The 22,420-nt window shown below is 43.9% G+C and overlaps 1 protein-coding gene across 2 annotated transcripts; it reads left to right on the top strand.

Annotated features, from left to right (window-relative positions):
• The first annotated feature begins 7,809 nt into the window (after positions 1–7,809).
• Positions 7,810–18,408, top strand: rmc1 (regulator of MON1-CCZ1). Of its 2 annotated transcripts, none has more exons than XM_079754259.1 (21): positions 7,810–8,000; positions 8,757–8,833; positions 8,978–9,062; positions 9,464–9,520; positions 9,833–9,919; positions 12,000–12,140; positions 12,416–12,519; positions 12,684–12,773; positions 12,979–13,084; positions 13,184–13,292; positions 13,637–13,681; positions 13,874–13,927; positions 14,495–14,623; positions 15,128–15,234; positions 15,331–15,450; positions 15,562–15,639; positions 15,715–15,819; positions 16,556–16,624; positions 16,835–16,922; positions 17,407–17,544; positions 17,745–18,408. In XM_079754259.1, exons 1-21 carry the CDS (start codon positions 7,902–7,904, stop codon positions 17,822–17,824), a joined length of 1,968 nt encoding a protein of 655 aa, XP_079610385.1. In that variant the 5' UTR covers positions 7,810–7,901; the 3' UTR covers positions 17,825–18,408. The 2 variants fall into 2 exon arrangements, with proteins under 2 accessions (XP_079610385.1, XP_079610384.1); XM_079754258.1 differs by having other exon boundaries at positions 15,535–15,639.
• The last annotated feature ends 4,012 nt before the right edge of the window (positions 18,409–22,420 follow it).

Here is a 22,420-nt window from a genome sequence, read left to right as displayed (position 1 = left end):
GTTTCAAACCTTAGATTCCAACTCAGAGGTCAAACTAACATCAGAGCTGCTGGCACATCGGCTGGCTTATCCATTCTCAAGGTAGAAAGAATACCTCGTGAGATGAGTGGACACTAACCCAAACACACAGTGATGAGTGGACACTAACCATCGGCTGGCTTATCCATTCTCAAGGTAGAAAGAATACCTCGTGAGATGAGTGGACACTAACCCAAACACACAGTGATGAGTGGACACTAACCATCGGCTGGCTTATCCATTCTCAAGGTAGAAAGAATACATCATAAGATGAGTGGACACTAACCCAAACACACAGTGATGAGTGGACACTAACCATCGGCTGGCTTATCCATTCTCAAGGTAGAAAGAATACATCATAAGATGAGTGGACACTAACCCAAACACACAGTGATGAGTTGACACTAACCATCGGCTGGCTTATCCATTCTCAAGGTAGAAAAAAGACATCATAAGATGAGTGGACACTAACCCAAACACACAGTGATGAGTGGACACTAACCATCGGCTGGCTTATCCATTCTCAAGGTAGAAAGAAGACATCATAAGATGAGTGGACACTAACCCAAACACACAGTGATGAGTGGACACTAACCATCGGCTGGCTTATCCATTCTCAAGGTAGAAAGAATACATCATAAGATGAGTGGACACTAACCCAAACACACAGTGATGAGTGGACACTAACCATCGGCTGGCTTATCCATTCTCAAGGTAGAAAGAATACATCATAAGATGAGTGGACACTAACCCAAACACACAGTGATGAGTGGACACTAACCATCGGCTGGCTTATCCATTCTCAAGGTAGAAAGAATACATCATAAGGTTTAGAAACCATGGTTGTGTCTTAGGTTTGGTGTTAGGGTTAGGGTTTGGTTTCAGGGTTCTACAGATTCTACACTAAGTAGTACAAATTTACTACAACTTATTGTGTTGTTCAAATATAGTAATTGTAAGTTAAATGTAATAAAAGAACATTGTGCAATAAATACATAAATACAAATGTATATACAAAAATATAAACATATAATGATCTATATACATGTATGTAGATATACAAACTCTATATGTATATATATGTCTATATATGTATGCATTTGGGTCTACAGATATATATTAAATCATGTATGTGGGGATTTTTTGCAACAGCAGCGCAGCAAATACAAACAAATAAACTATAGATCCACGTAGACCAATGAAATGAACAAAACACTTCAAAGAAATGAAAACCCATGCGTTGCAGAACCGTTTGCGTGGCGTCCAGAGCCCTGTACACGTGGAGAACAACCCAAAGACATCCTGAAACACACGCAGTACAGCTGACACAGGCAGGAAACCGCCGTGCGCTACAACCCAGGTTATGTAAAACACTACGTTCACAGCCGGTGTGCACAAGGCGTCACTCGGCGGATATTCAAGCCTGGTTCAAGCAGAGCCAAGAAGGCAGCACCAGTTTATTGTCTGGATAGACCCGGGCACCGAACCGATTGAACATCCTCATTATGTTCGAGCCACGGCGAACAATGAGATCGGAGTCATTTACGTCCGTATTATATACTTAAGCCAGTATCAGTTTTCCGCTAAATACACTATCCAACGTGAAAATGGGCTACATGGTTAGCGCAACATGTTGGTGACCGGGTCATGAGTTGGGCCCTGGCTGGTGGCGGAGACGCAGTGTGTCCAAGCGCAGCGTCACGCACGCACACACACACACACACACACACACACACACACACACACACACACACACACACACACACACACACACACACACACACACACACACACACACACACGCACACAGCCCAGGTGTGCTTTGATTTGGTGGCCAGGTACTTCTACACGGCCAGAAAGAACCTCAGAGAGGTTTCTTACCAACACTCACGCCACACACACGCACACACTTAGGAATACTTTGTATGTGCGATGTTATCACGAGTGGTGTGTTAAAGAGTGAGAGTGAGATACAGTGGGATTCCTCTGCAGTCAAGGACGGATTAACTGTGAAACTGGTGGCAAATGTGATGCAATGTGCCAAACAGACCTCACTGCAGACCAATAAAGACCGGTATGTGGGTAGCCTCGACCGACCCTTTCCTCTAAAAACATAAGCTACGTGTTATAGACAATACAAAATAAACCCTAGATTGATGTCTTACCTTTGCCATTATGAGGTACCTCCCCCTGCCGTGAGTGTAGCATCGCGTAGCTGTAACCCAGCCAGCTACAAAGAACTGGTAGGCATCCAGACTTTTAAAGGCCTTTAGATCAGCTCCAGTGTATGGGGATACCCCGTTTAAAGTATGACTCTCCGTTTTAAGTATGACTCGTTCTCAACATTACGTCATTCTTCTGTTAGGTGCACATGGCTAATTTGCATACGTGCACAGGACTGGCTGGCTCCGCAAGGCAAATAATAGAACATATTTAATTATCCTGGGGGAAAAGAGAATCAATTGCAAACCGCTAAAATAGTACCTACTTTTTCGTATTACATTCCGTTTTGTGATACCTAACAACATGAAATAAAATGGATAACAGTTTAAATCTGTATTACGAACAAGCAAATTGCACACACTTGTTGGAAAATAAACCCTGCAACACGGCCTTCAATGTCTAGAGTTCATTGAAGGCCGTGTTGCTACTTTGAGTTCATTCATTACTTTCCTTCATTATGGATCTAATCATTGTTTCTGTACAAGTCCCGTCTCTGGTCAAGGCAGCGCTCTAAGTCCTTATGTGCTCCTGCTGTATAAAAGCTAGTATGGACCCGGTAAAATTTGCGTACGGCCATACCACACTGATCACGCCCGATCTCGTCTGATCTCGGAAGCTGTAAGCATATTTATTTTTCTGCTCGAGATCAATGGCTGCAATGGTCTGCCGTGGCCTGATCTTTAGCGCCCACTGTTTGGGACAACATACATACACTGACATCGTCTCTCCAAACTCTATTTGTGAAACATGCAGACACTGTTGTGACGCTGGCAGCAGGGAGCATCAGAGGGCTGCAACAACAGCGATCCATTGGAGTCTATCCCAGGTGTAGCAACGCTACATTTCTTCAAAAGATCAATCAACCGCACACGCAGTGAATTGCATTGCATTTAGATATGGTACTTTGAGTCCGGAATAAAGTCTTCATGCATTGCTTTCCTTCATTATGGATCTAATCATTGTTTCTGTACAAGTCCCATCTCTGGCCACGGCAGCGCTCTCAGTCCTTATGTTCTCCTGCTGTATAAAACCTAGTATGGACCCGGAAATGTTTGTTAACGGCCATAACAGCCTGATCATGCCCGATCTCGTCTGATCTCGGAAGTTAAGCAGGGTCGGGCCTGGTTAGTACATGGATGGGGGACCACCTGGTGCTGTAAGCATATTTATTTTTCTGCTCGAGATCAATGGCTGCAATGGTCTGCCGTGCCCTGATCTTTAGCGCCCACTGTTTGGGAGAATTTAAGCAACATACAGACACTGACAACTTATATCACTCCAACTTATCCAACTCCAAGGCTACGCTGCTTCACTAAGAAAGCAACTCACCACGAGGCCTTCATGACCATGCGGTATGCCGAAGCAGGAAATGATAAACGCACAGTCGCACACACTCATCTCATGAAAAACAATCCGTTTTAGCATAAACATTCAGTCACTGCAAAGATTTAAAGACTAGCCTCTTATCATAAGTTAGAATGGACCCATAGTGTGTGATTGATACAGTCTGGTTTAGCTTTCACTTGCTCTCCGTTTTTAGTATGACTTATTCTCAACATTACGTCATTCTTCTGTTAGGCGCACATGGCTAATTTGCATACGGGCAGAGATCTTTAGCGCCCACTGTTTGGGAGAATTTAAGCAACATACAGACACTGACAACGTCTCTCTAAACTCTTTTTGTGAATCATGCAGACACTGTTGTGACGCCGGCAGCAGGGAGCATCAGAGGGCTGCAACAACAGCGATCCTTTGCAGTCTATCCCAGGTGTTGCAACGCTACATTTCTTCAAAAGATCACTCAACCGCACAGGCAGTGTATTGCATTGCGTTTTGATATGTTACTTTGAGTCTGGAATAAAGTCTTTATGCATTGCTTTCCTTCATTATGGATCTAATCATTGTTTCTGTACAAGTTCCGTCTCTGGCCACGGCAGCGCTCTCAGTCCTTATATGCTCCTGCTGTATAAAAGCTAGTATGGACCCGGTAAAATTTGCATACGGCCATACCACCCTGATCACGCCCGATCTCGTCTGATCTCGGAAGCTAAGCAGGGTCGGGCCTGGTTAGTACTTGGATGGGTGACCGCCTGAGAATACCAGGTGCTGTAAGCATATTTATTTTTCTGCTCGAGATCAATGGCTGCAATGGTCTGCCGTGCCCTGATCTTTAGCGCCCACTGTTTGGGCAAGCGTCTTCTTGTTGTTGTTATTGTTATTGTTATTGTTATTGTTATTCTTCGTCATCTTCTTCGTCATCTTCTTGTTATTGTTATTGTTATTGTTCTTCTTCTTCGTCATCTTCTTGTTATTGTTATTGTTATTGTTCTTCTTCTTCGCCATCTTCTTGTTATTGTTAGTGTTATTGTTATTGTTATTGTTATTGTTATTCTTCGTCATCTTCTTCGTCATCTTCTTTTTGTTATTGTTATTGTTATTGTTATTCTTCGTCATCTTCTTTTTGTTATTGTTATTGTTATTGTTATTGTTATTGTTATTGTTATTCTTCGTCATCTTCTTCTTCGTCATCTTCTCGCTCTGAAAAGCATTTGTTATTGTTATTGTTATTGTTATTGTTATTGTTATTCTTCGTCATCTTCTTCTTCGTCATCTTCTTGTTGTTGTTATTGTTATTGTTATTGTTATTGTTATTGTTATTCTTCGTCATCTTCTTCTTCGTCATCTTCTTCGTCATCTTCTTGTTATTGTTATTGTTATTGTTATTGTTATTCTTCGTCATCTTCTTGTTATTGTTATTGTTATTGTTATTGTTATTCTTCGTCATCTTCTTGTTGTTGTTATTGTTATTGTTATTGTTATTCTTCTTCATCTTCTTGAAGACAGTTTCACAGACAGACAGAAAGAAAGAGTAAGATGGAAAAAAACGACTCATAAGCATGTCTGATGTTATACTGAGAGAAACAGAAGGTCAGACAGGCAGATCGGCAGAAAGCCAGAGTCAGGAAGACATGCTGTATGTAATCACTTGGTCCTTGGTGTGTGTGTGTGTGTGTGTGTGTGTGTGTGTGGATGGATGATCTGCCTCAGAGCTTGGGATTAGTGGCAAAACACAAGACATGATCCAACTAAGCACTGCAACAAGGCTGACTTAGCACATCCTGCCTGAGCAGATGTGTGTGTGTGTGTTTGTGTGTGTGTGTGTGTGTGTGTGTGTGTGTGCAGGGTGCATGTGAGTGCAACATAATGTGTACATACATGAGCTTGTAAAGAGCTTGAGTAAAAAAGGAAGAGACAGACAACTGTGTTTATTAATTATTGTTATTTTATTTTTTTAGAATTTAATCCTGACTAGAAGAAGTGTGATCGAAGACATAAAGATGAAAATTAAATTAGAGAGGACGCGTATTTCTATGTCCAAGGAGAATGCATAGAAATTCCTTTCATTTGACTAGTAATTATATCAATAAGGTTTATATCATTTGTATACAATTGTATATATTAAAAAAATAGAAGCACTGTATATTCAAAAATTTTGGTTATCCTTACCAGGACCACCATTTCGGTCCTAACTTGGCCATCGGTCCTAATATGGAAGGTGCTTTTACTGGACGAGGTCCCAATAAGGATAGAAAAACAAAACGCCAACACGGTGGCTGCTGGTAGTTAGTTTCAAGCAGGCTTCCAAATGACAATCAGTCATGGTGGAATGGTATTTGCACTTAATAGAGTAGAGCCAAATAATGCAGTCAAGGAGGTAGCACATTTCCTCATGTTTGGATACTTTCCTTTGTGAGTAAGTTCCAAAATTGTCCATGAGCCCTGGATTTAATCAGTTTGTACTATCAAAATCTCTTCCTCCACTGCAGACGTGTTTAGGTGAAACAGTGCTGCAATTTTCTGTGATTGAGTAAATCAACCTCAACATCTTCCCTAAATGGATAGCAGTCTTGAGAGTCTTGGAAAAGTTTGTCAAAGTCAAACAGACAATTTTCATCAATCCAGTGGTAAATGCCATAGGGATGCAATTCTTTTTTGTTTAAACGTTATACGTTGTTTTTTTTTTTTTTTTACGTCACGCGATCTACCTTTGCGATCGACCGGTCGATCGCAATCTACGTATTTGGGACCTCTGCTCTAGGGTCTATAGCATATAACCGCGTTGTCTGATTACAGTTTAATTCATTTTCCACAATTTAACAGCTCTCGTTTTGAAGAATAACCACCGCGCCATTCGTTTCAATGGGAATCGCGCCGGTCTATACTTTCAAAATAATAAAATTATAAATACATATTTATAATTTGAAATTCGTCCCAGCCTTTATACGACAGATACTATAGGGTCTATAGCATATAACCGCCTTTTCTGATTACAGTTTAATGTAACAGTAAACTGGCAACACCGCAACTGCAAATTAACCACACAGAGATTACCATGGCAACCGGTCAAACAACACGGCGATCTGCGCGCGCATCCGCCGTGTTGATAAACAAATAACCCCCATATTGAACGAAGTTAAACCAAGTGAGGGTGCCGTTCACAGACACCAGAATGAACGAGTTCACAGTAACGTTCATCAGGCAGTAATACAATACGTTCAGTTCACGTTCGCCCAAAATATGAACGAGTTCATGAACTATCGTTCAATGAACGCGTTCAGGCACAACACTGCACACACACACACACACACACACACACACACACACACACACACACACACACACACACACACACACACACACACACACACACACACACATTTTTCAATGTGTGTGTGTGTGTGTGTGTGTTTTGGTTCACATGTTGTTTTTTTCAATCCTGTGACAAGAAATTCTATCATCCGTGCTTCGAAAGCGATCATGCATCTGAATCATAAAGACATTAGACTACTGGCTATCCTCTCAGATGTTGTGAGAGGAGCGTATTGAACAGGAATGAAAAACAAGGCTTCCTTTGTTTTGTTTCTTGCATTCGCAGAACGAAATCACCAGTTTGCAAGAGTTACAGGTGAAGAAATTATCAGAAGATCGAAACTCTAAGACAGACATCTGTAGTGTCTCTGTGCTACTGAGATATTGTTCCCGACACCGTCACCGAGACGTTTATGTTAATTAGTTATGCTGATTGTGTTTTTGGTGTGACATGTATGTGTTTAATAAAGGCAACTCCCGTAGTCGTGCAGGGGTGCGAGAGTTGCATAACCGCTTAACCTGTCCTGGGCTCCCTTCTCGTCCTTCCCGCGCTGCTCGCCACAATATAATATAGTGTCATTTTATAAGCTCATATATATACCTTCCTGTTGAGATTATGGGGAGATTTTTAAGTACTTAGTCCATTTCAGTATAATTGGTTATTTATGCTGGCTTGCCACTGGTACATTTTATACACTAGGCTATTTATTTACGATAAGCGCGATGCGCAACAATTCATTTGCATGTAAACGTAATGAAGCTGGGTTCTGGCGCCGGAGCCGGGTCCTGGCACCTGGGCCGGGTCCTGGCGCTGTAGTCGGGTCCTGGCGCTGTCGCTGGACGCTAGTATTTATCTGGCCATTGATCATGTGATTTGCATCACATGACACCCAACGTACACCCGGAAGACAGACTGACACTAGAGCACAATAGTGTCAGTGAGCCACTACGTCTCAGTACAGATGTTATAACGGTCCTGTAGCAGCACGAGGAACACATTGAAGAGGACGATGAGTGAGGAGCATTACCTGGAGCTGTGCGAGAGCCCAGTCCAGTTCGAGCATGCGTCCAGCGTCAACAACGTCTTCTTCGACGAAGCAAACAAGCAGGTTGGCTAACGCTGAGCTAGTAATGGTCGGTCTGATACTGTGGACGTGAATATATCGATCAGATCTTAGGCTGAGGACATGGTTGAATATATCGACGCATTGCTGGTTTACGGACCAAAGCGAGCAGACTGGATGTCTCTCTGCCTGCTGTTCAGCTGACAGTGACTTGTTATTGCCTTGTCCGTTTTAAAAGCTAAACTAGGCAATTCATTTCGGAAGCATTTTTGGTTTGCATTCCTACTACAGCAATCAATAAATCAATTGTTTAGACAAGAAAGTAACAAAAAACAGGTAACTGTGGCTGTCAGAGGCTGTAACAAGCCCGTCCGATCATCCCATTGTATGTCCTCCCTCTCTGTCTCCACCTCCACGGCTCCCTGGTGCCCTCAGAGAAGGATTACAGTCCTCCAGAAGGCTAGGCTCCCTGGTGCCCTCAGAGCAGTACCGTAGTCCTCCAGAAGGCTAGGCTCCCTGGTGCCCTCAGAGCAGGACTACAATCCTCCAGAAGGCTAGTCTCCCTGGTGCCCTCAGAGCAGGACTACAGTCCTCCAGAAGGCTAGGTTGACCTTTCACACCTTAGTTGTGTGTTTTAAGTGACTGGCGAGGCCTGGAGGAAGGGTTGGGATTTTCCGGTTAGATGCTTTCAAAATCTAGCCGCCTCTGGCTGATTTCTCTAGTATTTGGTGAATGAATGGAAACACCCAACGCCCTAGCTTAATGCTAATCTCGGTAGGTCCTGTGTTAATGTGTCTCCAGGTGTTTGCAGTGCGTTCTGGGGGTGCAACCGGGGTTGTGGTTAAAGGCCCAGATGACAAGAACTCCATCGCCTTCAGGTACCTTTCCGTGTTCCAACCATGATTGGATCGTGGTCATGGATACATCTCTCTAACCCTGTATCAGTGTGCCTGGTTAGTAGGCTGGTTGCTAACTTTCTCTTGCCAAAATGCCGTCACAGTATTTACTGGTCTCGTCCACAGAATGGATGACAAAGGTGAGGTCAAGTGCATTAAGTTCTCAATTGGAAATAAAATACTGGCTGTTCAAAGAACCTCCAAATCTGTGGTAAGTGAGTTATGTTGCTATGGCGTAAGGTGCTAACAACGTAGAGTTAAGATTCATACTTTCTTGTCCAGCTCTCAGAGAGGACTCAGGAGCGTTGCTCAGACAGCATTTTAAGTTAAATGTGTTTATTTTGTTGATGTGTGATCACTTCTCATTGTTACTGAAGCTCTGCTTTCATTCGACTAGAAAATATCATATTGAGTATAGAGTATTTTGTGAAGTAGATGTATTTTAAAACACTACAAATTAAGCCAGGCTACACATTCATAAAGAGAAAAAGTGTAAGAAATAAACATTATTGTATGAAAGTTTTTTGCAAAGTCAAGATGTGTCTATGAAGATGCCCAACTCTCTGATAGCTGCTTAGTTTAAAGTCATTGATCGCTGATTTCCCCCTGTAGGACTTCATCAACTTCATCCCAGATTATCCACACACTGAATTCTCTCAGGAATGCAAGGTACTGAAGGAACCTCCTTGTTATTGTGTGTGATCAAACCTTTAAATTTTTTCACCTTTTCCTTTGTTTTAAGCTGTTATAATGTATAGAGTTTTGTAAAGTCTGTAAAGAAATTGGGTCTTTTGTTTAATTTTATAAAAAATAAAACTAATGATACTTTCAAAGATTTTAGATATTGTTCACTTCCATTTGACACTTTGGATTAAGAGTGAATGAACTATCATGGACTAGTATTTATAATTATCTCTCACGTTTTTCAAAGCACATTTTGATTTATCTTTCATCTTTCATGTGTCATTGTCATACCGGTAGATGAAGAACGCCAGTGTTCTGGGCTTCTGTTGGACCAACTGGAATGAGATCGTCTTCATCACAGACCAGGGCATTGAGCTGTACCAGGTAACACCAAATGAAGAGCCTCTAGACCAGGGCATTGAGCTGTACCAGGTAACACCACATGAAGAGCCTATAGAGCAGGGCATTGAGCTGTACCAGGTAACACCACAGGAAGAGCCTCTAGACCAGGGCATTGAGCTGTACCAGGTAACACCACATGAAGAGGCTCTAGACCAGGGCATTGAGCTGTACCAGGTAACACCACATGAAGAGCCTCTAGACCAGCGCATTGAGCTGTACCAGGTAACACCACACGAAAGGCCTCTAGAGCAGGGCATTGAGCTGTACCAGGTAACACCACATGAAGAGCCTCTAGAGCAGGGCATTGAGCTGTACCAGGTAACACCACAGGAAGAGCCTCTAGACCTGGGCATTGAGCTGTACCAGGTAACACCACAGGAAGAGCCTCTAGACCAGGGCATTGAGCTGTACCAGGTAACACCACATGAAGAGCCTCTAGACCAGGGCATTGAGCTGTACCAGGTAACACCACATGAAGGGCATCTAGACCAGGGCATTGAGCTGTACCAGGTAACACCACATAAAGAGCCTCTAGAGCAGGGTATTGAGCTGTACCAGGTAACACCACATGAAGAGCCTCTAGAGCAGGGCTTTGAGCTGTACCAGGTAACACCACACGAAGAGCCTCTAGAGCAGGACATTGAGCTGTACCAGGTAACACCACACAAAGAGCCTATAGAGCAGGGCATTGAGCTGTACCAGGTAATACATCATGAAAAGCCTCTAGACCAGGGCATTGAGCTGTACCAGGTAACACCACATGAAGAGCCTCTAGACCAGGGCATTGAGCTGTACCAGGTAACACCACACGAAGAGCCTCTCAGAACCACCAAAAACACATAGTACATGCATCAGAACTCTCAAAAAATGTAGATTGTCGAGACTACTGTAATGAATTAATGCCCTTAAATATGACTACTTTAATGCCTTTGTATATGTAATGTTCGTTTCCCTGGGTAAAGTGACATTAGCACCCCCTATCGCCTATTGTCAATTATTTCAGGGAGGACGTTCCTCCCTCAGCATCCATTGGCTCCCATTTATTACTCCTAAAGTGTTGGCGGCCGGTGAATAAAATGGAGTTCAATGGGAGAGAGTAGGAAAGTCCTCCTCTGAGTGGGTGTGACCCGCTAAGGGATCTGGATCCCGCCTACGTCTATTCACGAATAGGCTGGAGCCCTGGCTGCGCTATGAACCAGTAAGCAGGAGTCCTGGCTTTGGAGCAGCCCGGAGGGAGGGGTTTTCCCGTCAAGTCTATCCTATGAGGACCAACGAACCCACTCAGTCGTTTGCCTTCGTTGCAGCTTTGTTCCCTTAGAATGACGACGAAGCCTGTGGCCAGGCTGCGGAACCTGCGGCCGGGCTGCCCGCGGCCGGGCTGTGGGGCCCGCGAGGAGGATTGACATGATCTAAAATTGTCCCTCAATGTTAATTGGCTTAACACCATGACCAACATTCTGAAACATCCATTACATCCACATTTGCCTCAAACAATGTTAGGCTTACAGCCCATGTAAAAAGCTGTGAAATAATGTTCTTGTTTTTCTTTTAATTGTTTGTAACTCTGACCGTTCTGTTTGATGTTAGTGAATGATTCAGATGCATTTTAAATGGCATCACTTTTGGTCTTGTGTCTTCATTTTTCTTAAAACAATTGTAGCTGAAAATAAACCAAATTACCAATAGCTTCAGTCATTGAGGGACAAAATAAGCCAAATGATAGGACCAGATTATTTTATTTAGTGTTACATATTAAGAGTAGGCCTGATTTGACTAATTGGCTTTTGCCTTTCATTCTGCTCTTGTAGCCTAAGACATGCTGCCCACCAGCTTTCAAGGTGCAATGCTGCCACTGGTGGATTCTTATCAATTCACATAATTCAAAAGCCATATGCTACTCTACACTGTAGGTTGCATAATGTGAACAACATACCGTACTGCCAAGTCTCTTTCGCCGGTCTCTAGGGCTTATACATCACATACAAGTATTATATATATCAGTAACATCCTTGTTATCGTCCCTTGTCCCTCCCTCTCTCCCTTCCTCCCCGGCCCCCTGCAGGTGTTCCCAGACAAGCGCAGCGTGAAGCTAATGAAGAGCCAGAGCCTCAGTGTGAACTGGTACCAGTACTGCCCCGAGACGGCCGTGCTGCTGCTTTCCACCTCCGGGCAGGGCAACGTGCTGCAGCCCTTCGTCTTCAGGGTGGGTGGGGTCTGTGTGTAGTGGGTGGGGTCTAGGTATAGTTGGTTGGGTCTAGGTATAGTGGGTTGGGTCTGTGTGTAGTGGGTGGGGTCTAGATGTAGTTGGCCTTAAGCTGAAATCTTGATAATGATCTCAGTTGGGTTGTAATAACAGTTTGCAAATGTTTTTTTCTTATGGTGGTGTTTAGTTTTTATGTTATGTTGTTTACCTTCTGTTGGTCAAATAATAGAAGTAGACTGATATCGTTAAGCAGAATGTTCTTCCCTTGTGCCCAGAATGGGACATTGTCCAAAATGACCAAGTTTGAGATCGAGCTGCCGGTCGTCCCAAAGCCCGCAAAACTCAGTCTGTCGGAGAGAGACATCGCTATGGCAACCATGTGAGTCTGGGATTGTCATTGGGGCAGGGGTGTGGGGATATATACTTTCTCCACCGTCTTCCCTGCTTTTGGAAGTAGCCGAAAAAATGTTTATCACTGTAAATTCTTCAAAAAGACATGACCTAACATAACTTGCTTTCCAAATCCCTCTGCCCCTCTCATAGCTATGGTCAGCTCTACGTGATGTACCTCAAGCACCACTCCAGGACCGCCAACAGTCCCAGCGCTGAGGTGGTGCTATACCATCTACCACGGTAACACGCAGGCACGCACACACACACACACACTGTACCCACCATGTTAATACTGAGGTGTTTCTAGAGATGAGCCATGTTAATACTGAGGTGTTTCTAGAGAAAAGCCATGTTAATACTGAGGTACGTTTCTAGAGAAGAGCCATGTTAATAATGAGGTGTGTTTTTAGAGAAGGGCCATGTTAATACTGAGGTGTGTTTCTAGAGAAGGGCCGTGTAAGAAGAGCCATGTGTTGAAGCTCAACACCACTGGGAAGTTTGCTCTGAATATCGTGGACAACTTGGTGGTTGTGCACCACCAGAGCACACAGGTCAGTTGGGTGTGGGTGTGGGTGGAGATGTATGTGAGCCTTTCTGTATTTAATTCCTGTGTGTGTGTGTGTGTGTGTTTGTGTGTGTGTGTGTTCCAGACCTCTTTAATCTACGATATCCACCTAAGAGAGCCGGACTGTGCCCTTAACACACACCAACCTGTCCTTCCTGCCCGGTCCATACACCCCTATCGGATACCACTGACGGGTACACAGACAGACAACATCTTCTTCTCTCATTCGATTCTTTCTCTCGTGGGACAAATGTGTGTATTTGAAAATATATTCAAATTGAGCTTCTTGTCTTTCTTTCATTTTTTCACGTCAAACAAGATTTATTGGCATGGAAAATAAACATTTACATTGGCAAATTAGTTAAAAAGTTTGAAACCAAGTGAAATAGTGATTATCTATCTATCTTTGTCTTTCTGTCTGTGTATCTCTCTCTGTCTCTCGCTATGTCTATCTGTCTCTCTCTCTCTCTTTCTTTCTTTCTTTTCTTTTATTTTTTTTTCATTTTTTCTTTTTCTCTCTCTCTCTCTGTGTCTCCAGGTCCAGTGGTAGTTCCCTCTCAGCCTCCGGTCCCTTGCCAACTCTGTATCCTACACCAGCCCTACACCGTGTGCACTTATCCATGGTTGTCCACAATATGCAGCTTCTGGATATGGCTGGATGGTTTTTCAATGTACTACAAATAGTACGTTCTTGGAGTACTGCGCATTATACAATACAATGTGTTGTCATATTGACAACCAGTGCCGTCATGACAACCTTCACCGGCTGTCCCAGACTCTTCCTCCTGGAGTGTGTTTCAACCAGATATCATCATCAGTGCCAGTGAAGGTGAGTGTGATGAGCACACACTCAACACATAAACTCTATAACATGGAGACACACAACACAAACGCATACACACTATAACACAGAGACACTTTATAACATAGACACACACTTTAACACGGAGACACAACCTCTATAACACAGAGACACACACTCCAACCAGACACACACTATAAAAAGGGGCACAAACTATAACACAGAGACACATAGTCAACACAGACACACCACTATTCCCAGCTCCCCATCAGTCTCGGAGACGGTGCCCACAGGCTCTCTCTTAATGTGTGTGTGTGAAGGCTACCTGTGGTACATGCAGGTGAAGCAGCCTCTCTCTCCAGGTGTGTGCGTGTGTGTGTGTGTGTGTTTGTGTGTGTCTGGAGGCTACCTATGGTACCTGCAGGTGAAGCAGCCTCTCTCTCCATGTGTGTGTGTGTGCAGGCTACCTGTGGTACCTGCAGGTGAAGCAGCCTCTCTCTCCAGGTGTGTGTGTGTGTGTGTATGTGTGTCTGGAGGCTACCTGTGGTACCTGCATTTGAAGCAGCCTCTCTCTCCATGTGTGTGTGTGTGCAGGCTACCTGTGGTACCTGCAGGTGAAGCTGCCCCCCACAGTCAACCTGCAGCAGGACAAAGGCAAGCTCATGGACTTCCTGCTGCGCCGCCGAGACTGCAAAATGGTCATCCTCTCTGTCTGCTCCCAGAGTACGTCCCTCTCTGTTCACCCGTCTGTCTTTCTCTTAGTCTTCCTTTGTCACCAGTCTGCTTGCTGTTTATGCTATCTTCTACTATCAGGGAGTACTGCTCCGTACCACGTCTTCAATGCTCCAACAATGCTCGAGTTGATGCTGCAGAGCACATTTTTTCTCTCATGTTATGTTCCCCTGCTTCTTACATTATAAATCCTGACCTCACCTCAGTGCGCTTATCTTGTGTGTGTGTGTGTGTGTGTGTGTGTGTGTGTGTGTGTGTGTGTGTGTGTGTGTGTGTGTGTGTGTGTGTAGGATGTTATGAGATAGATGGACATCTGTATACATGGTGATGTATGACTGATGCAGTACTTACGCACTTACTTATTTTTAAAATTGTATACTAATGCACTTTTTTACCCTTAGTGGATGGGTTGCCTGTAAAACCGAATTTGCTCCTCAGGGACTAATAAAGTAATCTGAATCTGAATCTGTGTGTGTGTGTGTATGTGTGTGTCAGTCCTGGACGAAGGAGAAAGAGGCAGTCTCCCCGTCGTGGCCACGGTCTTTGACAAGCTCAACCAGGTGTACAAGGAGTACCTGGAGGCGGAGCAGATGTATACGCTGGTGAGTGAGGCCTCCATCAAGACTAGGAAGGTTACGCTTTCTGTGAAGAGCCCTTCTCCACTGGTTTACATTGAGCTACACTGATGTGTGTCCCAGGCCATGGAGTCTGGGCCGAGTCGGAACAGCGCCGCCCAGAAGAGACCTGTCAGAACCCAGGCGGTCATCGATCAGTCAGACATGTACACACACGTCCTGTCTTCGTTCACAGAGAGAAAGGTACATACACACACACACACACACACACGTGTCCTGTCGGTATTCACAGAGAGAAAGGTGCACACGCATTAATCCCTTAAAAAGGTCCCTCTCTCTGCGTGTTGGTTGCAGGGCGTTTGCCATAAGTTCATCATCGCGGTGCTGATGGAGTACATCCGGTCCCTGAACCAGTCCCAGATCACCGTGCAGGTACCTCATCATGTCATACTTCATTGTGTCCTGCGGCCCCTTGATGTGTTTATTAAGACGAGGTGTTTCCTGTAGCACTACCTGTATGAGCTGGTGATCAAGACGTTGGTTCAACACAACCGCTTCTACATGCTGCATCAGTTCCTCCAGTACCACGTCCTCAGTGACTCCAAACCACTGGTGAGTCCAGCAAGTGGGGGTCGGCTCTGAAATTGTATCTAAAACTTGTCAAAAATTCCTCTCAACAGTCCTAAAAGCAATCTGAAACTTGTTCTTTACTGGTCTAAAACCAGTTTCCTGGAGGACAGGGATAATATTGCAGACCACTGGGAATTTCCACTGTTCCAACATGGAGCTCCGTTCAAGAGCGTTCTTGTCTTGTGGCCGTTCACACGACTCAGCGATAAGGGAACATCAGCTGTATGCTCCAGCATCACTTAAAGCACTGGCTCGACAAACAGTCTGAGTGTTTATTATAATAAAGGGTAAAGATAGTCTAAGATAAAGGCCACACAACAGTAACAGCCTCCAGAGGTCGAAGCAATGCAGGGGGCCCTTAACAATAGGGGGTGGCCCTTAACAGCAAGGGGGGGCCCTTAACAGCAGGGCGGGGGGGGGGGGGGTCCTCCTTAACAGTAGGGGGGGTCCCCCTAACAGCAGAGGGCCCTTAACAGCGGGGGCTGGGGGGACCTTGAAATCCAATTCAAGGTCTAAATCAGGTTCTGTTCTATCAAAAAGGAGTCTGATTCTTGTTCCAAACTGGTCGGAGAGCAGTGGGAATCGACTCTCCAAAAGTGGCTCTAGAATCTGTAGCCGAAGACGTTTGAGTCCAACAGTAAAAAGAGTTGAACCCAGGTCTGACGTGGTTTGAGTGGTGAAACATTGAAACCTGTTGTATCCACTGCTTTCATCGTAGGCTTGTTTACTTCTGTCATTGGAGAGTACCTACCCCCCCGCCCACCAGCTCTCCCTGGACATGCTGAAGGTACACTCACATCGCCATAGTAGTAACTTTGTTCTACCAGACATTTCAGTCTCCTCTAACCTCTGTACTTTCAGCTGGAGTGTGGGATGTGCTTTTGTGCATCGCTTCTTATCTGTGTGTGTGTGTGTGTGTGTGTGTGTGTGTGTGTGTGTGTGTGTGTGTGTGTGTGTGTGTGTGTGTGTGTGTGTGTGTGTGTGTGTGTGTCTGTAGCGGTTGTCCACAGCTAACGATGAGATTGTGGAGGTGCTGTTGTCCAAGCAGCAGGTGCTGGGAGCCCTGAGGTTCATCCGCAGCGTGGGTCAGTCTCTTCCTAAAGCGCCTCTCAGGATATACCTTATGGACTGCAGCATTGTTCAATACTTCATTGGGATTGGTCAATAACGTTCCATGCCTTATTGACCAATAACGGGACACCTCTGCCTTTTTAACACCGAAACGATGCACTACAAATCCCAACAACAAATTCCGTTATTGACCAGAAGTTTCCTTGACTATCGTTTCCATAAGAATATTGAAATATCAGCTATCAGGTTGATAACAGTCCAACAACGTTATAGATTAAAGTAAATTATATCAAATGATTGTTGGCAACTGTAGTATAAGTGGAATAAACCACCGTTCTTATTAAAGAACATACTTTATATAGATATAGATTATATAGATATAGATGTTCTACACCGTCTTCAGATCCTATATATATGTGTGTGTGTGTGTGTGTGTATTTTGTTTACGTGGTTGTTTTCCCGGCATCTCGTTTGAATCCAAACGGACAACCTCCACAGGTAGTCATGACAACGTGTCGGCCAGGAAGTTCCTGGATGCGGCCCAGCAGACCAGTGACCGAATGCTGTTCTACACCGTCTTCAGGTCCTTCCAGCAGAGGAACCAGCGGCTCAGAGGGAACCCCGCCTTCAACCCTGGTGAGACGCCTACACCTTCATAAACACTGAATTACACACACGCGCACACACACACACACACACACACACACACACACACACACAGACACACACCAATACCACATACAGGCCGGCATACGTGCACACTCATATCTCCCCTGAATGTAGTGTAGTGGTCTAACGTGTGTGTGTGCGTGTGTGTGTGTGTGTGTCCGTCCTAGGAGAACACTGTGAGGAACACGTGGTCCACTTCAAGCAGCTGTTTGGAGAGCAATCCCTGATGAAAGCTGCTACCGTCTGAATAAGAGGAGATGCGCACTACAGACTGTACTAGACCATGATGTAGTGTGGAGCACATCTCATATCATCTCTTGTCCTTTGTGGACAAGAGATGAAATGATCTGGATTCAACTGGACTGGATTAAACACACAAGTGTTGTCTCTAGGCGATGACTCTGTTTCACCTGATCCGTGTTGGAACACATTGATATAACTCCACGCAGAGCTGGAGGAGGTCAGACCCCCTTTGACCTTTATTCTAAATGATAAAAGTTCCAAAGGAATCTGAAATCTGTCTGTTCCTCATGTGAGACCATTTGGCAGATCTCTCTGAGGTAAACCAAACACAAGGAGGTGTGTTAAACGTTGTAGAAACACCAAACCAATTAGTTTAATTCTGTTTCTTTTGCTGTTGGTGATGGACAACAGGATTTAAAATCATAAATAACATATCTCACCGAAGTATCCATGACACACCCAGCAAATATCTTGTCCAAAAGTATATTAATATCTCAAGGTCTGCCTATAAACACCGTCTTTGAAATACTGCTTGGTTCCGTTGCCGGAAGGTAAAATACACCTTTAGATACTCTTTAGATAATAGAGTTAAAGTCAACGAGTACGATTTGATAGATTTGAAATTTAATGATGCATTTAATGTAGATTTTATTGTAGTTTAACACTTATTGCAAACCATGTCAACGTTTAAACTTTGAAGTTAGGTGATGGCTATACATGTTGTTTATTTGAGTAGGAGATATGGAATAGAGATAACAGCTTCCAAATTTACTATTAATTAATGCCACTAGAATAATATCACTTTATAACACACATACTAGTGAACTTTAGCATCATCTAAATCTAGAGGCAACCAAATCATTCGGAACATGCCTTGTTCTTCTGACCATAAAGATATAAACCCTTTATTTAGAAGGTTTTAATTCTGCTCCCTCTCCATTGAGTCCAGAATACTCTGGTCTTCAATTCACAACGTATATCAAATTTTCTTGTGTTTGGGGTTAAAACTGGTAAAATGCTTTGTTTATATGTTTTTCGCTTTTGCCAAGATAATGGATTAGTGGACACACACGCGCACAAGGGTTTAGCTATTTCTGGCGGGAAGCCCTAGTCTCTATCAGCTAACCGCTAACACATTGTCCAATCAAACGCACCTACACAGAAGTTGGTCAAATGAAGACTTTCCCTCTCTCACCAACGGTCTCGGGGAAGTTAACGTCTGTGCTGAATTACACTTCCTGTCTTTTGTTGGCCTTACTCACCATTCGGTTCAACATGTCGCTTATCAAACAGGTGACAGACCTCTGTGAAGACAAGAAATAGACCAGGCCCGTCCTGCGTAACAACAAGGATGGCAGAGTGATATTTACCCGTCTAGAAGTGAGATAAGAGGGGCAAGGATGCCCCCGATACGAATACACTTGGAGTTCAGATCTACCCCACTCTGCCTGGAACCATAAAACAAATCGCCTGGAAGCATCTATCATCTGGGACTCTTCTGCATGTCTTCGCCGCCTAAGCTTTTCAGAAAAAGTTGGTCAACCAATCCCACGCTTGGGTAATGCCTTTAAATTCCTATTAGCCCTAGCCTATATATATCCATATATAGTTATAAAAAGGAATTCATGACATCAAGGCAATTTTAGGGACTGAATTTAAATCAGATGCCTCAAACTCCCAATGTCATAACCACATTACACATGTTTCCTTCTAGTTATAAGACATGCCTTCGTTTTTCAATGTTGAAATGATTGGAGGAGTTTGAGGCGGTTTACCTGAGAATAGTGATACAGTCCCTGACAAAAGTCTTGTCACTTATTGATTTTGTAGAAACAACAGCTTATGACCTAACTTAATTAATCCATTGGTTTTAGAAATGGCTCATATGAAAGCTAAAACCCTCCCAAATGAAGTTTAATATACTAAAATAAATTTGCTTCACTGAAGAAAGATTGATCATTTAATGAACACAGGTCAGATTTTGGCAAGACAAAAGTTTTGTCGCCTACAGAGAGTAATGTGAAAATTGAACAAATAATTTACTTCAAATACAAAAAAATGTTGCATAACATCAGTGAATTAAGTAGTGGTGCTGTGAGATCCATATTTAATATCTTGTATGACTTACATGAGCTTGAAGGACTGCATCCATGCGGTTCGACAATGATTCATACAATTTATTGAGGAAGTCATCAGGAATAGCAAAGAAAGCAGTCTTACATGCCTCCCAGAGTTCATCAAGATTCTTTGGTTTCGTCTTCCATGCTTCCTCTTTCATTCTACCCCATACATGCTCAATGATGTTCATGTCTGGTGACTGGGCTGGCCAGTCCTGGAGCACCTTGATCTTCTTCGCCTTGAGGAACTTTGATGTAGAGATGGAAGTATGCAATGGAGCACCATCCTGCTGCAAAACTTGAACCCTTTTATGGTTGGGAATGTAAGAGGTAGCTAATACTTCTTGATATTTTAGGCTATTGATATTGCCTCCCGCCCTGCAAATCTCTCGCACACCCCCATACTGGATGTAACCCCAGACCATGATTTCTCCGCCACAAACTTAACTGTTTTCTGGGTGAATCTCGGATCCATGCGGGCTCCAGTAGCTCTCCTGCAATATTTACGGCGGCTATGATGTTATTCAACCAAAGAATCATCTGAGATTAAAAACCAAAGAATCACCTGAGTTAATGATCTGAGATTCATGGAGGCCATTTCGAGACAGACTTCTACAAACTGTTCTGGTTGACACGGGGACTTGAGTTGACCAGGCCTGGTGGAGCTCTGCTGCAGTGGAAAAGGGGCTGGCCTTAGATTTTCGAGCTAACAAACGGTCCTCCCGAGCAGTTGTCTTGCGGGGTCTGCCGGACCTGGGCTTGTCAAAAACATCACCAGTCTCTTCAAATATTTTTCTTATTCTTTGTACTTGACGCTGAGACACATTGAAGGTGTCAGCCGCCTCAGCAGTGGATCTGGTCTTCAGCCTCTTGATAATCAACGCTTTGGTCTCAGGGTGAATCTTAGGCATGTTGTCATGAGGTCAAGTTGCAGTTGATATGAAGGTCTGGTGTGCTGGGGTTCTTTTTTTACACACCCACTAATTGATTGATCAATTATTGATCACAGGTGAGGCTGTAATCTAGGATTGGGTGCATCATATGACAAGGCGACAAGACTTTTGTCTTTGCAAAAACTGACTCAGTGGGCTTTACCAAGCTGTGAACATTAGAATGCTTTTCAGCAGTTTCGTTTGGCACCAAAACATTATTTCAAAAGCTGTTGGGGTTGAAATTAACCATTTCTTGTAAATAAAAATTGATGAGAGATATATTTGAGGGGCACTTAAGGTCAACTTGTACCCAAGCGACAAGACTTTTGTCAGGGACTGTAGTTCAAGGTTCCCTATTTCTTAAATAATACCTCATACCTTGAACATCAACGTTAGTATTGTTTTTGATATCTACCAAGCAGCTTTTGGAAGTGTTTTCTATTGGAGGAGGGAGAAGTGTGACTTCCCTACCATTGGTAGCTTACCTGGCTGAGCATGGCTTCAGAAATTGTTCTTCCATTCACCCTGGCTGCCCTCAGGACCTCTTTACGTGCCTCCTTCATCCTTCCCTGTGTCATGAGCCAGCGGGTGGATAAAGGTAGGAGCCTGGAACGTCACACAGGTCAAACATGAATGAACATTAAAGCACACAAGGCTTAGGGTTACGTTGAAGTACAGAAGGGGGAACAGACCAGTAAACGTCTGGAAGTGCCAGGACCAGAGGGCTTGAGAACACCAGGTGCAGAATCCTCCAATCACGGATAAAGCATAGTCTCATTTAAAGGTACTGGTCTACTCTGCCCTGAATATGAAGATTATGTAAAAAGGAATAATAGCCCTACAGAAAATGCATTCATTAAAGTTAATGTGTGAATTCCCTGGACGATGGATCCCAGAATCATTTAGTGAATTATTCATCCCTGTGTTTCCCAGTATGGTGTAGGCAGTTATTGAATAACCATTGCTAAAGATCACAAGAATCCATCCAGGGTTCATGTGACATTTTCTTGGGATTTCTTTCTTCAAAATCAACAAAAAATCTGTGATTTGGTGATAAAAAGAAAAACATGCCCAGTAGATGGCACCAGCACAAAACTCATCGCAAGACCACAAACCCACGGCCAAACCTGTAGAAATCCCAGCAAAATAAGAAATGAAAATGTCAACTCAGCGTGGCATGTTGACTGTTGTGGGTTAGAACCCAGCAAACCTGCCCATTGTGGGTTTATCTGGGTTTATTGTCGGGCAGTGTGAGCAACCCACACTAATCCCACGTCGGCCTCAGGTGGGTTAGCCCATGGAGGGCCCCTGTGCGGGGTTATCTGTGGGCTAGCCCATTTTGGGCCCAAAGCAGTTTTGCCTATTTTGGCTCCATGAGGGTCTTCTGTGGAGGGTCATTGGACTTTCCCTCAAAAAACCCACATGGTCCTCCTGTGGGTTAGCCCTTACAGGGCCAACAGCAGTTTTGCCCTTTGGGGCCAATGTCCCACACAAAACCCACAGGTTTTTGTGACTCACAGCTTCTGTGATCAACATGAGGTTTATCCATTT

The sequence above is a fragment of the Pollachius pollachius genome (genome assembly GCF_949987615.1).
Source record: "Pollachius pollachius genome assembly, chromosome: 17".
Lineage (NCBI taxonomy): Eukaryota > Metazoa > Chordata > Actinopteri > Gadiformes > Gadidae > Pollachius > Pollachius pollachius.
This window is presented reverse-complemented; position numbering and strand designations above follow the sequence as displayed.